This window comes from Lemur catta, chromosome 2, assembly GCF_020740605.2.
Source record: "Lemur catta isolate mLemCat1 chromosome 2, mLemCat1.pri, whole genome shotgun sequence".
Taxonomy (NCBI): Eukaryota; Metazoa; Chordata; class Mammalia; order Primates; family Lemuridae; genus Lemur; species Lemur catta.
This window is the reverse complement of record NC_059129.1, coordinates 10,679,866-10,697,236: the sequence shown is the minus strand read 5'-3', so window position 1 is coordinate 10,697,236 and position 17,371 is coordinate 10,679,866. Positions and strand designations below refer to the sequence as shown.

General features: G+C 38.0%; 1 protein-coding gene across 1 annotated transcript; it reads left to right on the top strand.

Annotated features, from left to right (window-relative positions):
• The first annotated feature begins 1,294 nt into the window (after positions 1-1,294).
• CEP20 (centrosomal protein 20) lies at positions 1,295-17,132 on the top strand. Its single transcript, XM_045542673.1, has 5 exons — positions 1,295-1,381; positions 4,243-4,440; positions 5,098-5,182; positions 11,179-11,315; positions 15,370-17,132. Exons 1-5 carry the CDS (start codon positions 1,354-1,356, stop codon positions 15,444-15,446), a joined length of 525 nt encoding a protein of 174 aa, XP_045398629.1. The 5' UTR covers positions 1,295-1,353; the 3' UTR covers positions 15,447-17,132.
• Positions 17,133-17,371: the final 239 nt, after the last annotated feature.

Sequence of the window (17,371 nt, the reverse complement as noted above, 5' to 3'; positions counted from 1 at the left end):
TAGGAATTGATTATTCTATGTTACAATGGCTTTCAAACTTTTTTGATGGCTACCCACTTTAAGAAATACATCAGGTACCAGAACACATGTACAAGGGCTGTCTAGAGAGTATCCACCCATTGTTAATATAAGGAGAACGGTTACATGGGTGGATACTTTCCAGACAGCCCTACCTGAAACAAAAGTTTGGGAAAACAATACTGTGTTTTCTATTAGTAACATTCCATTTCATTGAAAATGTGCTTGTTGATTTCAAAACTACTATTGAGTAGACCAGCAATTTAAAGAGCACTGTTCTAAAATCTAGGTCAAGATTTTTTTTTTTTTTTTTGGTAGAACAGCTGCTTGCTCTGTTGCCCAGGCTGGTCTCGAACTCTTGGGCTCAGAGGATCCTCCTGCCTTGGGCTCCCCAAGTGCTGGGATAACAGGTATGAGCCACCACCAGGCCCAAGATGCCTTGTTTAAAATCCAAGTCTTTTGATATTCTTGGTGAAACAACTGCAATCATGCAACCTTACACTCAGTTTTGGGTACATTATTCCCATGTTCCTTTCCTTCCTTGGACTCCTTATGTGCACTGCACTGTTAAGCACCAGTGGAAGAGAACAGGCTTTGGAGAGCAAGAGGCCTGGATTAAAGTCTCGTCTCCACCATTTGCTGGTGGATCTTGGTTAAGTCTCTTCAGCTGCTGTAAAGACTCTACCTCCTCCTCTGTAAAATGGACATAGTCATAGGGAGGTCAACGAGCTAAGGAGTGTAAAGGATTTGGCACAGTGTCAGTCTCATAGGAAGTGCTTAATACAGCGGTGCGATCGCTAGAACAGCAGCATCAGCACCACCTGGGAACTTGACAGCAAAGCGAATTCTCAGGCCTCGCTCCAGATTTACTGAGTCGGAAACTCTAGGGGCGGGACCCTGCGATCTGTCCCAACAAGTCCTCCAGTTGGTACTGTTGCACACTCAAGTTTGAGAACCACAGGCTTAGTACGTGGCATAACTATAACCACTCGGTACTCGAGGCTGTAGAGATGAGAAGCGGGCGGATGACGCCCGCCAAGGCTCAGCTGGACCGAGTTAAGCACTAAGGCGCCAGCGGCGCGCACAGGCAAAGGCTGGGACCCGCCTCCGTCCCCGCTCCCCCTCTGCCCCCCGCAGGGCCGGCCGGGAGCGCTCGCTGATTGGTGGAGTCTCTGGCGGACGTTCTCCGCCCACACAACCTCCCAGAGCGGAAACGGAGGGGGGCGGGACTGGGCGCGGCGAGAGCTGTGCGCCTATTGGCTACAGACCACGCCGCGGAGGGGGCGGAGCTGAGCGTGCGCACGGTGGAGGCGCGCCGCTGACTGCCGTTGAAAGATGGCGACAGTCACCGAGCTGAAGGCCGGTGAGTGCAAGCGGGAAGGCTTGCCGGGTGGGGAGCGTCAGGCCTCCATCCTGCGAAAAGGCAGGGACAGGAGGGGAGCGCGCAGAACACAAGGGCCGGCATTTCCGGGGGTCGCTCTGCGGTTTGAGGGCCCGAGGGGAGCGGCCGGCGGGTGTGGCGGTGGCTGCACCGGGGGCTCTGAGACGTGGGTGCCCAGGGGCAGTTTCAAACAGGTTTTGGGCTAGAGGAGGAGTCGCAGAATCTGCAGGCACCAGAGAGGTCTGCAGGGTGCACGCTGGGCCTCTGGCGCATCTTTCTGGCCCCCACCGGGGGCCTGGGCCTTGATTTCAGGGCTGACGATTACCCACGACCGTTATTGGTGTTAGGCACAGTCCTAAGCGATTTTCTTGGTTGTCTCCTTGTGGAGTAGGTCCTGCCTTTTCATCGGGAGACACTGTTAATAGAGGCGGAAGGATTCCTGACCTGGTCGTTCTCCTCTTGTCTTTTTCGGAAAAGTTCCTCCAAGGTGGTTACATGCGAGTGATTAATGACATTTCTGCACCGTTAACTTTGAAGTAGGTGCCCAAACAAGTTTAATATAGTTACCAGTGATTGAGTCATTTGTGTGTCAAGCACTACCCAGCCCGTGTTTTGTTTAATTGATTCCATGTAACAGCCCTATGCCCATTTCATACACTGGGAAACTGAGGCGCTGAGAGGTGAGATAGCTTGCCCAAAGTAATTTAGCTAGAAAAAGGCAAGAGTGTGGGAACCCAGATAGGATGCACCAGAGCACTGCCGCCCAATACATAAAACCAGCTCTAGTTTTCAAGGAGCTCAAGGTTTAAACCAGTAATTCTTGGAGATTGGGAGGAGAGGCAGTTGAATCTCTCTGAGAATGTGATTCAGCACTGGGCTGGTAAACAATCATAAAACAGGCTCTGGCCACAAGAACAGACTTCATATGAATCTATGGACCCTCTCCCCAGAGAAATACCCGTCACGTGTAATATTGCATACAATTTCAGAGGATCTAAAGATATTCTGTGGGCTGTAAGCCAGATTGAGACCTCTTTCTGAAGAAATTTTTATGGTCCAGTGTTCTAAGCGTAGTAATAGAGGGAAGGGTAAAACGATACGGAACCCCAGAAGCAGGCATAACTCTGGACATTAGGGGTGTCCTACACAGACTTAGGGGGCCCTTTATACTTTCTTTTTCCTGTATTTCCCTGTTCTGAATGTGCTTTGTGTCCAAGAGAACCCCAGTGAAAACTTGTTTGTCAACCAATTGTCTTACATTTTTTGGGCGTTTACCTTTTGTATGCACTCTCACATTTTTCCACTTCACTTGGTTCTGTTTCTGAGAGAGAAAACTCATTATTTGGGAGAAGGCAACTGAGGCATGGGCTGGTGATTCACCATTGAAGTGGGGATGAATACTAGGCTTCCTAATTCCGATGTCATTAACTCCCATTTTTCTGCTGGGTTTGAGGCTGGACTATGTATAATACGGAGTAATTGGGACAGGATCCGTGCCAGTGGAAAAATATCTCCATCTAATTTCCAAAGATTAGATTTGGAAATTAGAGAACAAGAGTTCAGTTATGATCCTGAGAGTGTAATGAGGCTGTTACAAAGCCTTTTTATGGGCCTGTTACAAAGTCTGATTGGGTGATACCTACACTTAACAGCAAAAAGGATGAGGGGTGATTTAAACATAAAAGGAAAAAAGGTAAAATGTCTAGTGAAGATTGTATCTTTTTAATCATATGAGCCAGCATTCTTGTTGTTATTTATCAAAGCTTAAAATAAAATTTATGTCCATACCTACATGAATTAGCTCTCTGAGCTCCCTTTATGAATTTTCATTATTGTGGTATACTTATTTGGTGCCTTTGGCGGGGTGCTGTACAGTATTAAACTACATTTATTTCACCAATAGTATATTGTACTGTATTATAATTCTCCTAGGTAACATTTATTGAGCTGTTACTGTGTCCTAGGCACTGTGGATGAGGCATGTTGATTCTCTGGAGTTGTCATTTAGCCAGGAGGGACTATTTGAAAAAATAAAGTTCCAGACCAACTACAAGAGATGGTGCCAAATCAGCCCCAAGCTCCTCATTATCTATACTAAATATTTACAGCTAAATCCCATTATCACAACTACTGATCTATGTCTTGGTGACCGTGGCTACTCAAGAAGTTAGGTTGCGTTCAGCATATACATCCCTGACTCCTTAAGATGGCATTGATACTGTCTCATGTTAGATTTCTGACAAGGCTTAAAATTTCAACCTCCTACTGTTTTAAAGAGTTTACTCATAATTATCTTTACAAAAACAAAAAACCGAAACACCTTTTCATTTAGAATGGGCCATTCCATAAGGGTTTTAAATATCAGAAGTTTTTATACAAAAAAAGACATACTCTTTTCATGGAATGTAGTTGTTTTCTTTAATTATCTTTTTAGACCAGAGGTTGTTAATGACACACATAACCTGTCTGCAGTGGCAAACACTCTTGAAAATATATGAGAGACTGTGTCAGGGGGTAAATTCAGATCCCAGTGAGCTAACTATAATTCAACCCTCCCTTTCTTCCCTTGGTAAAGATTATGTATTAGACTACAGTCCCTGGCAGTGATGATGGAAGGACAAACTTGAATTTACTTAAGTATATTAAATCATTGCAACATGGGAACTGTATTTTTTATTACAAACATGGATAGTGGTAGTTTGTGTAATTGTTCAGTGTGTTACAATGTTTAGATTGAGAGCTACTGTCTTGCCATTTACCTTTTAAGCATTTTTCTTTAGAGTATGCCTAAGGATGACAAAATTTACTATATAACTGAAGCATTAATATTTTATATTGAACAGTTTTAAAGGACACCTTGGAAAAAAAGGGAGTACTAGGGAATTTAAGAGCAAGGATCCGAGCTGAAGTTTTCAACGCCCTAGATGATGACAGTGAACCCCGACCATCATTGTCTCATGAAAACCTTCTCATTAATGAATTAATTCGGGAGTATTTAGAATTCAACAAATATAAGTATACAGCATCCGTCCTCATAGCAGGTAGGTGGTTATTGTTCATCACCTAATACAATATCTGTTTCTCCCCTTCCCCCAGTTCTCAGAAAGTGTTTAGCCTGGATCTAGTTCTATTACTGTACAGTGTCGTCTGGGTGACTGGGACATAAAAATCACATGGGCTCTTTCTGTAGCTTAAATTCTCAGGAGGCCTGTTATACAGCAGGGGAAAATAAATGACTAAGCACTTAACCTGGGCGCATACTTTGAAAAATCATCCATAGCTCCTGATACTGACAGTAAACAATTGTTGAATTTTATCCTGTTTACTGCTAGTTTTTTCCATGTATATGCTTTCAAAATGCAAATTAAACATATATTCTTATTTAAAGATAGTAAATGGAGATAAAAACCTTAAAGTATTACTACTATGTATTGGTTAGGGATATATACAAATGTATGTACAAGCACAGTATTTAAAAAGGACTAGGCAGGTAAACGCCCACCTTACCCTAGTGATGGGAGGGAAAGAAGTATTGGGGGAAGGGGCTGAGCAGTTCAAGAGAAATTTACTTGTATGTGCTGCCGTCATTTTTTCAAAATCTGAAAAATGTGTATACCTGATAATTGTGATTCTTATTAAAATTACATTTGCTTTTTAGATTAATATACTCAGTGTTCTCATGGATTTTTCCCCCCCAGAATCTGGCCAACCTGTAGTTCCACTGGACAGACAATTTCTCATTCGTGAACTAAATGCATTTGAAGAATCAAAGGATAATACAATGTAAGAAATTTTTTTAAAAAAATAGGCTTTCAGATATTGTTGTATTAGAGTCATAATTGCAAAATGGTGGCTTTATTTCATTTTAATTCAGCAGGTATTCAGATCTAGTGTGTATCAAGCATTGTACTAAATCCAAGTTGTATAGCAGTGAATAAGTCAGATGAGGTCTCTGCTGGAACTAAAATTCCTGTGGCTTGAGAGTGACTAAGTATCTCTACTTCTTTCTCAGGGTGATTCCTTTTGGCTTCTTGATCCATTTCTTTTTTCCTTCTGAGGTTTTTTCTATCATTTGTTTTCTTCTTCATATTTAACTCTTCCTCCCCACTGCTTCCTACACTTCAACTTAAGAATCTACTCAGATCCCTCCTCTCCTCCAAAAGCTTATCAACTCCCAACCCCAGGCTACTGCTTGATACCCTTTTTATTACCAAACATACTGAATCAACCTCTGCTTTCATTTTGCTGTTACCCTCTTCTTTGCCCTCCCTGCATCTTACACTCTCCTATCAGCATTTATATTGGAACTATGCTCTTGAAAAGGAGGGTGACCACTTTCTGGTAGTTTCTTAATTCTTCTCCTACTTCAGTGTTTCTTAAACTTTTTCCAGAGGGTCCCCAACTGGCAGAAAAGAGTTGTACTTAGGAGGCCTGAGAACATGGGTCAAAGTAGCCTTTCTCTAGCTAGAAATTTCTTTGTTTTCTCATTCTAGAAGTTCATTGAATTTTTTTCATTTTACTTCATGGTAAAATTGTGTTTGTGTTACTGTACAAATGTTTTAAATGACATGCCAGTTTAATTTAACTCTCCCACAAATCTTTGTGTGAAATTAATATGCCACCTTTATCCTATACTTTGTGCCAAGCCCCTAATACTCTTGGGCCCTAGCACCCAGAGTAGGTCTACATGTATACATATATATATATATTTTCAATTTGAGAAGTTCAGTTTTACTTGAGTTTCTGCAGCATTTTGTAATATTGACTATTCTTCCTTAAAACACTTTTTGTCATTGTTTCTTACGATCCTTTACTGTCCTAGGTTTCCTGTCTCCTTAGTGGTGCTCTGTTTCTTCACTGACTCCCTTAGAGGTCCTTTAAGTTGTGGGGACTCCCCAAGTTTTGTACTCCACTTTCTTTTCTTCTTGCCTGCCCGCTCCATCCACTTTTCTAAGTGCTCTTGAGTCTTTAATAATCTCTGTGTGCTGGTGATTCTGCTTTAAATTTGACCAGTCTCCTGGGCTGTGGGCCCATATTTCGGTTGGCATCTCAAACTCATTGTGTCCAAAAATCAGATATGTTATTTTCATCTCCTCAAACCCTCCTTGTAGGTTGCCCATATAGCCTTTCAGGTCTAAACACAGAGTCCACACTTAAATTTTTGTCTCGTTCTCATTTCTCTACCAGTCACTTTGTAGGTGCCACTAATTCAGCCTCTGCGACATCTCCTATCCATTCTCACTGCCCTGCACTGTACTGTTCTAGAGCCTTCTGACTAGTTCCTCTATCTCCAGTCACTTTCTTTTCCAACTTATGTTTCATACCACCAACTGTCTTTCTAAAAGACAGTTATTGCTTTGTTTAAAAACATTTAATAACTTCCACTGTTTATATAATGAAGTCCAAGTTGCTTAGCATAGCGTTTTAGGCCTCTGTATTTCTACCCCTGTCTCTAATTGTATCTGCTCACATCGGATTGTTCGTTGTGCCTTGAAGACAGGTTGCAATTTCGTGCTCTTTGCCTTTGCAAACTGTCCCCGTAGCCTGGAAGCCCCAGATCACTTCCTTCTTCCCCTTAACTCCTACTCAAGCATCTTTCCTTTTTATTGGCCCTGTTCGGATGTTAACTCCTTCATGACATTGTTCTCTTCCTCTTCCCCTCCTCCTCCCTTCAAGTCTCTATGTTTCTTTAAGATTTGATTTGTAATTTTATTACACATATATTTTATTCTTTCTTACATTAACTGCTCTTCCACTAGACAGAAAACTTTAAGAAAAGGTATTTTGTGAAATTTCTTTCTATTTGTTATCTCTCACAGTGCTCGTTATAGATACCTGATAAAATGCTTATTGAGTTGAATTTCAGTTATCAAGAAAATTTATTTGGTATCTATATAAAATCCGGGTGGTTTTGATAAAGAGAGAAAAAACATTTGTTAGCTCCATTGATTTGTATTTTCTTTAAAGTTTTTATGTTAATATTAAATGACTGCAGAAGGCTTTAGCAGCAATACTGGGCTTACTGAAAAGGAAGTCAGTTGCCATTATGCTACATTTTAAAGCAAACATTTAATCTGAATCAGTGCAATTTGGGCTAATGCACTAATGGAACATTGTTATAGCACTATATATTTAACTAGTAATGAAACAGTTTAGAAATAGCATTTTAATTTTAGTGTTTTACTGAGCATCTTGACTGTCCAGCTATGTGGTGGGTAGATTATGATCTCTTTCTGACAGGGTTTGTAAGCAGGAGACATGAATGAGTTTACTCATCTTGTGATTAAAAAATGACATGAAATGCCATGAATGCCTAGAGGAAGGGCAGTGGCTAGAGTAAATCTCATTTGAGTAGGGTAGCTAGAATTTGTTTCAATTGTGCGGAAAGTAATTTTTCATTGTAAAAATGTAGATAGCACAGAAGATTATACATTGAAGAGTAAAAGTTATTGTTCCCCACTCTGCCCACTGACACCTAATCTCACTCTCCAGAGATAATCACTGTTAACATTTTCCCTTACAGTCATTCATACATATATATTTAAAGCATTTATATGTATATTTTCTTCCATATATATAAGAGAATTGCACAACTTGTTTTTCATGCCAGCGTACTAACTGATGAACATTACGGTTTTTTCCAGTGTTTTACGATTGCAAGAGATGTTACGGTAAATGTTGGTTCCCTTAAAAATGGAGAACCTACTATATGCTAGGCACTGTTTCAGGCACTGGAGATGTAGCTGTGAACATTGTTTTCTGCAGTGGTGTTGTCTGGTAATCAGTTGTTCCCAGAGTATGATCCACAGATGGCTTGTTTTGTGAAGTGTTCACCGAAAAAGAGGTCTGAGATAGGAAGGCCAAGATACCACATCCCCTCTTGGAGATTCGTAATGCACATTAGTATTGAAGTTGCTCTGAGAAATCCTACGATAAAGAGAGCCATGTCATCTAACTCAGGGTCTCCAAACTTATTTGACTAAATTATCTTTTTTTGGCACAATTGTTTACATTCTACAGAGCTAGTGTTCATGGATACAGTTAATCACTGTATTTGTGTGTTTGTTAAGCAAAAAGTGGGTAACACTTTAAGAAGCATAAATTTTGACAATTTTTGAAAATAATAAAAATGGTATAATTGAGAACACTGGAAAAAGTAAATTGGAGGAGTCTAAATGTGGCTTGGAATGAGCAGTGAGGTATTGCACCATGTAAACACCACAAGATTTTCATTTAGCAGTTATTGGAAATGAACAACTATTACACTCTTCTCAGCTTCTTGGTAGCTTTTGAGATATTTGTTGCAGATGATAGCATTAAGAAGTAGGTTGATAAACAGCTTTATTTATAAAAAGTTAGGTAACTTCTTTAAGTCGTTTCTCAATTTCAGTGATTTTTGTACTCACAAAGTTTCCTGTATCCATGTACTACTCATATTGTTTACTTACATATCTGCAGTGCTGTATCTAAAATCCTGAGGCCAGTCTGTTTTGAAAATCCAAATGTCTTCAGGTTTTAAAAAGTAATATGGTATATATACCAAATACTATATATAGGCGGTGTAAAGTGGCATTCTACAATCCCATTAATATTTTGCAGTGAAACTTAAGAATTATTATCATATAAAGTAAGGTAAAATCTGTAATAGTCATGCCACCTATGAGTTTTTGCCAACTTTATTAAGAAAATTTCAGTTTCAGAGGTTTTGTGTTCCAGAATTACACTTAATGTATTGTGAGACTGTACTTTTCTTTAAATTATCTTTTTTAGACTTATTTTTAAAAATCCTAATATCCACGAAATTGCAGGTTAAATGTAGTAGTTATATATTTTACTAATAATATTTAAAATATCTTAAAATTTTAAAGTCTTAAGTAAATTTTATTGTATGTTAATTTTTTTTTTTTTTTTTTTAAACAGAGTCTCACTCTGTCATAGGGGCTAGAGTGCAATGGCACTACCATAGCTCACTGTAACCTCAAGCTCCTTGGCTCAAGTGATCTTTCTGCCTTAGCCTCCCAAGTACCTGGAACTACAGGCTCTTGCCACCATACCTGGCAAATTTAAAAAATTTGTTTTTGTAGAGACATGGTTTTGTAGAGACATGAGCCACCATGCCCAGCTGTATGTTAATTTAAAAAATAAAATTTTAAACATTTAAAAGTCATCTTGAACCAATTAATACTTTGGAAGAGATTGGATTAAATAAAGATCTATTTTATATTCCTAGATAATGCTTTGGTAAGCATCTTATTAAATAAGGAAACTTCCCTGCTTTACTTATGGCATGGAAAAATTGCTTTGTTATGCTATTAGTTTATTGCTATATAACCCCAGAATCTGGTGGCTTAAAACAATAAGCATAAATTATCTGTGGGATATTTGGGAATCTGGGATGAGTTTAGCTAGGTGAAACTAGCTCAGGGTCTCGCGTGAGGTTGCAGTCAAGATGTCAGCCAGGGTTGCAGTCTTCAGAAAGCTTGACTGGGGCTGAGGATCCGCTTCCCAACCACTAACAACGCTGTTGGCAGGAGGCCTCAATTCTTGCCACGTGTACCTTTCCTTGGGACTGCTTGAGTGTCCTCAGGCATCTGACGTCCCCCAGAGGCAGTGATCCAAGAGAGAAAGCAAGGAGAGGAAGCCACAGTGTCATTATGACGTATTCTCTGAAGTCACACACTGTCACTTAATACCTTATTCTATTCCTTAGAAGGAAGTTCAGCTCACACTCAAAGGGAGGGCAATTAGATGCCATCGTTGGAGGGGAGTGTCATACTTCAAACCATTATACCAGCTAATAATAGATAGATATCTCAAAAAATAAATTATTTTAATTGTATTTTCAAATATGAGATTGGAAACAAAAGAGGATATTTCTATTGTACCTCTCTTTATTAGCAGCAGAGCACCTTTCATTTGTGCAGGGGTACTAATATAAACCTCCAGGCAGCATATCGAAAGGGAAAGAATATAGGACTTGAGGTTCAAGTATAAACTTTATTTACTATCTCAGGGAATCTCTAGCAAATCTCCTCTGAGCTGTGGTTTTTTTCATTTATAAATTGGGTGTGATTATTCTGACATCACAGGGTGAGGATAAAATGAAGAGAAATTAGGAGTATTTTGTAAAATATGAATTATTACCCAACTCTTGTATAGCTGACATTTATATACCATTTAATATGTGCCAGGCACAGTAATAAACACTTGGCATTTAGTAACTCATTTAGTGCTTAACAACTCTATGAGGTAGAGACTGTGCCTACCTTCTTCATTTAGAGAAGAAGAAATGTGTGTGAGGCTGGAGAGGTTAAGAATCTTACCCAGGGTCCCACAGCAGGCAAGTGGCAAAGCCAGGATTTGGACCCAGGCAGTCTGGCTCTCAGGATATAAGACCTTCTCTGGGAAAGTATTTATTAATTCAATAGACATTTATTGAGTACATGTTGTATATCAGACAGTGTTAAGTATTGGAAAATATTATATTGGACTTTGGAGTTTAAAAACTGAATTCCTTTGGATTGATAGGAATTGTATTTCCGTGTAGATGTTTAAGTTGTTAACTTGTTTTCTCTGCATTTTAAAATTGTCATTTGAGTTAAATGGTACTCTTACATTTATGAACAGTTTGCAGTTTGGGTAATAATCATGCAGCTTTTTAAAGTCTAGTGAATTACTTGGCCATTTTGGTGTCACAGGTTACCTTTTAAAGAATAATTATATTAAGCTTTTCCTATTTGTGCACATTTAATTGATTTTTTGTTTTCTTCCTGCTATAGACCTCTTTTATACGGAATTTTAGCTCATTTCTTGCGTGGAACCAAGGATGGCATCCAGAATGCACTTTTGAAAGGGCCTTCACTTCAGCCTCTAAACCCAAATCTTGGCAAACAACCTAGTAGAAGAAAGCAAATGGGTATGTGTTTTCTGAGATTCATCATTTAGCTGTCAGCAAGTATATTTTCTTCCTATATATATTTTTACCTTTGGAGGAGTTTTTGCTGAACTTTCGAGTCATAGTTTAATTCTTTTTATGTCTAATATAGTTAGCTTATGTTACTCCAAAAAAAAAAAATATGCTTTTTGGAAAGAGAATCTGAAGGGTGGGAGGGAATGACTGAGTAGAATTCTTAGATATAATTTTTATACAGAAGTATTGAAAAATCTGATTTTCACATGAATTTATAGTCTTTGGAGTAGCTTAGATCATTAGCATACTGAATGAATAGCTTTTTATCAAGTGATCATTTTTTTCTCTCCATGAATGAAGAATAAAAGGCAAGATTGCTGAATACAGATAGAGAAGTCACGGGTATATGTGTTCTTTGCACTTTCAGTATACTTTTTATGGTAGAATGGTAGTTAGCTACAAGTAACAAATTCTTAGGAGAATAGCCCTTATTTCTTTCAGAATGCTCACTTTTTAAATGAACTTCCAGTTGTTTTCATTATATCAGCAGTAGCATCCCATTTTGATAGTTTGAATCGAATGGCTCAATGTTTCCACCTGTGGACGAGAGTAGATCTGTTTTCAAGGACAGTTATAGATGGGGCTCAGGCAGCTGGAGAACAAATGTAAATTTTGAACATTGACACAGACTTTTAGGAAATGCCTAAACTGCGAATTGCCTTTTGTAGTTTTCCTAAACTGCTGTGACCAATATTGACCATGTTAGATACTTGCTGTTTCTTAAAGTCTGAAAGTAAAATATTTGTGAACCAGCTTAACTTCTTTTGGAGGTTATTTCTGCCTTCACTAGGAGTTACCCTTCTATATATCTTAGAATTCTGAGCTGAGTGGAACATTGGAAAAGGAATCATTCCCACCTACTTATTTTTACAGTAGAGAAAACTGTAAGAGGTTTCCAAGACTACAAGGTTAAGTGGCTCATCTAAAGCCTGTAGCACGTAATTATTAGCAGAGTCAGCACATCTGATTGGTATTCCTGTGGACTTTTCCATTTAAAGACTATGAAGAAGTTTTCCAAATTCTCTTTTCAGGGATTGGTCAAGAACTGACATTAGTGCCTACTATTTGGCAAGTACTTAAAAAGCAAAATAAAACATTAATTGTGCAAGTACATGAGTAAATCTCTAAACTTTTCATATAGTATAAAGTTCCCTTTAACCTCTTTCCTTCTTTCCTCTCTCTAACTCCCCGATTCTCTTCCTTTCCATAGAGGGTACCCCTGTTAGCAGTTTGGGGGATGTCCTTCAGGACTCATTTCTGTACATTTAAATATATGTGCACTATCACTGTGCATATTACCCTGCAGTTGGCTTTTTTCACATGTAGATCTCATTCTTTGTGTAGCATTCTACAGTATTACTACAATCACTCTTACATACTGTTTTTAATTTTTTGCTTTTTTATTATTGCAATGTAACATTGTGTCTTTGTCCACACATATAAATATTTCTCTTGTGTGGATACTCATTCAGAGTACATACATATTTAAAAATATAGTAGAGATTGTCTAATTCCCCTCCAAAAAGGCTTTAGCAGTTTATATACTTACCAAGAATATATGACAATACCTGTTTCTATGTTCAGTTGTCACCAGTGGATATTGAACACATTAATACTTGTTAACACAGCAACTCCGAGACATTGATATTATCAGTCTCATGAGGAAAAATAACTTCTTGAGAAATAACTTTTCTTGTTTATAAGCTTTTCATAATCAGTCTTCTTAATATTCATGACTAATGGCTAGTAAGAAAGTTTTAAGTAACAGCATTTCTTAACCAAATTCTGTTCTTTTGAGATGAAAATCACAGATTAGATTGCTAGCCCTACACCACAAGGCCGGAGGAAGACAGACAGACAGACAGACACCTTTATGTATAAAGTGCAAGAGACATTAGAGAGTCGCATTCAAGACAATAAAGCAGGTTTGAGTGCCCATTCTGTGGAAAGGTCTTTAGAAAGCTGAGAAATGAGGATGACCATTGAACTAATAGGGAACAATGATTTTGGAAATACTTTCTTGATCATCAAAAATTTTCTTGGCACAACAGTGACCTCTTTGTGCAATGACTTGGAAATTGTCAGCCAAAATTGCATCATGTTCCAGTAGCACACTTAAGCATCCCATTTACTTTCTCAGCTCCAGCTTACTGTCTGAAAGCTACATAATGCTTATTTGACAGCATTGAAAAGGTTATGAAGATATTAAAATAATTATTCTTCAGATCACGGTATCTTATCTCTACATAAGCTCATCCCACTGAAATATCAAACACTAAAACTAAGTTACCTTTTATTTGAAAATAAGTTCAAAGTATTCCAAGAGGAAAATAATTCTCTCATCAAAGCTTTCAAAGTGCTGCAGGAAAATGAAGAGGTTTTAAATAGGTAGGCCCAGCTTTGAAATGATAGCAAATTCATTAGTGCTGCTCCTGTAAGTGATTATAATTGAGGAGGCAAACTAGTTTTCACTATAAATAAAAGATTTTTTTTTTTTTTTTTTTTTGAGACAGAGTCTCACTCTGTTGCCCGGGCTAGAGTGCCGTGGTGTCAGCCTAGCTCACAGCAACCTCAAACTCCTGGGCTTAAGCAATCCTTCTGCCTCAGCCTCCTGAGTAGCTGGGACTACAGGCATGTGCCACCATGCCCGGCTAGTTTTTTTCTGTAGATATTTTCAGTTGGCCAGATAATTTCTTTCTATTTTTAGTAGAGATGGGGTCTCACTCTTGCTCAGGCTGGTCTTGAACTCCTGACTTCGAGTCATCCTCCTGCCTCGGCCTCCCAGAGTGCTAGGATTACAGGCGTGAGCCACCGTTCCCAGCCAATAAAAGATTTTTATTGTAAATAAAAGACCAGATTTTTATAATAGAGACAATCATCGGCCCAACTTTATTGCACATCTGTCAAGCATAACAGACGTCATTTTAAAAATACTTTTCTAGAAGACCCAAAATCGTTGTGTTCTAAGGAAATTGTTAATTTTTTTTCTGTCCTGCAAAGTCGCCGGATTGAGGAAGAGAGATTTCCATCTGTTATCCAGAACTACAAAGTGGTGTTTGCATTGAGGCTAATCAGCTGCTGCAGACTAATAAAACTGTGTGTATAATCAAATTGTCTTTAGAATTAGAAAATCCAGTGGATGTTTTTGGTGCTAAAATTTGCATTTTTCTAGCAGCTTGTCTAAATTTATATATTTTTTTCTCCTGTTAGCAAAATTGTCACTAGAAAGATTTTGTTTTGTCAGTTGTAAAAAGTGTTTGGGAGGTTAATATGTTTTCAGGAATCTAGTTTTTTGCATTGCATTTTTGTTGCATTTGGATATTAAGTTTTTTAGGTTCTTTTAATGTAGAATATTTCTATTGTCTACTCTTTTACCCCATGACAGAAGAAATTGAGTGAAGTGCCTAGGGCCCCGCCTTTGCTACTGCCAGAGTGAAGTGTGTGGTCACAGGGCTCTGGGCTTCTCTTTGCTCTCACAGAGCTTCATTGTTTTGTTGCCTCTGAGGACATTTTCTACAATTTTGTGAATGACTATGATTTTGGTAGGAAGATGTAAACTATGCCAGTTTTCTCCTTGCCACAAGAGGGTGCTGCTGGGAAGTATTTCTATTTGAAAGTTTTTTAGTTGTGTTTTAATTGAAGAGCTTTGGCAACTCTCAAAATGCTGATTGAACACCGTGTCCTTTCTTACAAATTCCATTCCTTACATGTAAGAGATAGATTTGTAACTACTTACACATGGGTTTACTGCAGATTGTACTCTATTCACTTAAAGTCAAGAAATACTTTTGAATAGTTAAGAGTGAGTCTGTAGTACTAAACATTTCTGATTTCTTCAAAAGTTTAAAAATAATGAGCTTTTTCATTGTCCTAAACCATCTAAAGAACTCATAGAATACTAAAAATATAACATTCTAAAATATAATATATGTAGATATGTCTGCGTATGTGGCTGTTTTGACTTGGGATAACTATTCACATTTGTCTCTGTTTGTTTCAGATGATCACCTAAGAAAGGAGGAGGGGAGAAGTACTAATATTGAAGATCTTCATATTTCTCAAGCAGTAAATAGATGACACTTCCATTTGGGATATCTTTTATCTTACAATTGTGTGTATTAAATAACTTATTTATTGTCCCAATGTTACCACAATGCACCACTAATATTTGTACTTTGTAGAAATTTGAGTTTCTGCAAAACATTTAGCCCCTCATGTTTGACTGCATTTGTGAATAAAAGCTAACTGTCATCAGGCTTATTGGATTTGACTTGAAAGAAAATGTATTATTTTTAGGAAGTATTTTAAAGGTTCTTACATTTGTAGGAAATGAAAGGGCTTTTTAGTACTCTGTACATTTTTCTAAAATAATATATAGGTCTCTATAATCATATACTCTGCTCTTTGACATGGCACATTAATTAAATTCTCTTCAGCTGGAATTATGTGGCTTTATAAAAACATTCAAGTTTTAAAAAAACATTAAAACCAGAAAAAAACTGTAATTCCATAAAGTTTGATTTTTTATTAACTACCTTTTTTCAGATAACGATTTATAATTAGGTCTAAATATCTGAGGTACTATCTACAGTTGAACTTTTAAGCTAGATAACAATCTACTTTTTCTTTCCTTAGACCGTCTTGGCTTCTACTGGAAGATTTAATTAAAAGGTAGGGGGAGAAGTAATTCTTTCAATTTTGCTGTAAGTGAAACAAAGAGTTTATTTTATTATATAAAGAATGTGGAATAAGCATGAAGAGACAGGCTTTGGGAGAAATACCGGAAAGTGACTTGTAAAAGGTGGCATTGTCTAACCTCTGTGTGGCCTTCAGCCGTGCAGTTACAGACGCGCCAGGAAAGGGCCAGCCCTCTAGTGTTTGGGCTCTGAAAGTCTTACTAAATGTTAGTTTTATTCTTGGGGTAGAAACTAGTAAGAGCTATTACAGTGCTATCTCTAAAATGCCACTCTGATATTTATTAAAGACATTTTTATAATGTAGAGTCTACAGACTCATTTCTTTGAAAACAACTGACTATTATAGTAGACAGCTCCCGATTGGCAAGTCATTTGGCATATTCAGAATAAAACTTTGCATGGGCAACTGTATACTGAGAACATTTAGCTTAAGTGATTTCCATAGGGAAGAGTGATAAGGGCTGTAGTTAGCAAGACTGCTGTTCTCTTCATGGTGTTAATTCTCTGTGCTGTCTTTGCAAATTGTTGAAACTTTTGACTTTATATTTGGTGATGCTAATCAGTGTACACTCCTTACAGATTAACCAATAATTTTTATCTAAATATGGAAAATTATTAATGAAATCCCTTTAAACCATACTTAACAAGTCAAGATTTTGAGAGGCCCTGGTGGTGGGTTAAAATTATAGAGAGAGATGCAGAAGTATTATAAGGGACCATTTTCCATTTTTAAATCTTAAATATCTGATTACAATTATGAATTCCATTATATTGTATGTGGGAATATAAATATCTGAATTCTCCCAGGAGACTCGGTTTGTATCCAGGGATGTTGGCAGTGGACACTAAGTTTACCTCAGGGATTTTAATCATGTAGGACTAGATTAAGGAAAAATGCTAGAGTTTATAATTTTGGATACTGATATAAAATCAAAATGGAAGCTAAACAGAATTGTCACATGTAGGCCATAGTGCTTTCGTATGTATTATTCTGTAACTTGTTTGTACTGAGGCAACTTTTATACTTTCAATGTATCATTTAATAAAAAAAAAATTGAGCAACTCACCTTTGTGCAAAGGGTGTTCATACCACTGTTCTGTCATCAAAAGACACGCAACAAAAACAGAAGAATGGAGAAGCTTAGCTCTTGGAGGGTGTGGAGCAAGGGTTGAGGGAGGGGAACTTCTGATGTGTGTGCAATCAGCATCAGCCATGTCACTGCAGAGCGATTATTCATCATAGGGCAGTGGTGTCAGTCTCTAGGGGGACAGTCTCATAGTCTGGGGCCGTGTGTGGTTTGGAGA

What these genes read in the sequence shown, in the direction of transcription:
- CEP20 (XM_045542673.1), top strand. Translation starts at nt 1,354, where the DNA reads ATGGCGACAGTCACCGAGCTGAAGGCCG. An exon ending in AGTCACCGAGCTGAAGGCCG is followed by an intron (nt 1,382 to 4,242) that starts GTGAGTGCAAGC and finishes TATATTGAACAG; the next exon opens with TTTTAAAGGACACCTTGGAA. An exon ending in GAATCAAAGGATAATACAAT is followed by an intron (nt 5,183 to 11,178) that starts GTAAGAAATTTT and finishes TTCCTGCTATAG; the next exon opens with ACCTCTTTTATACGGAATTT.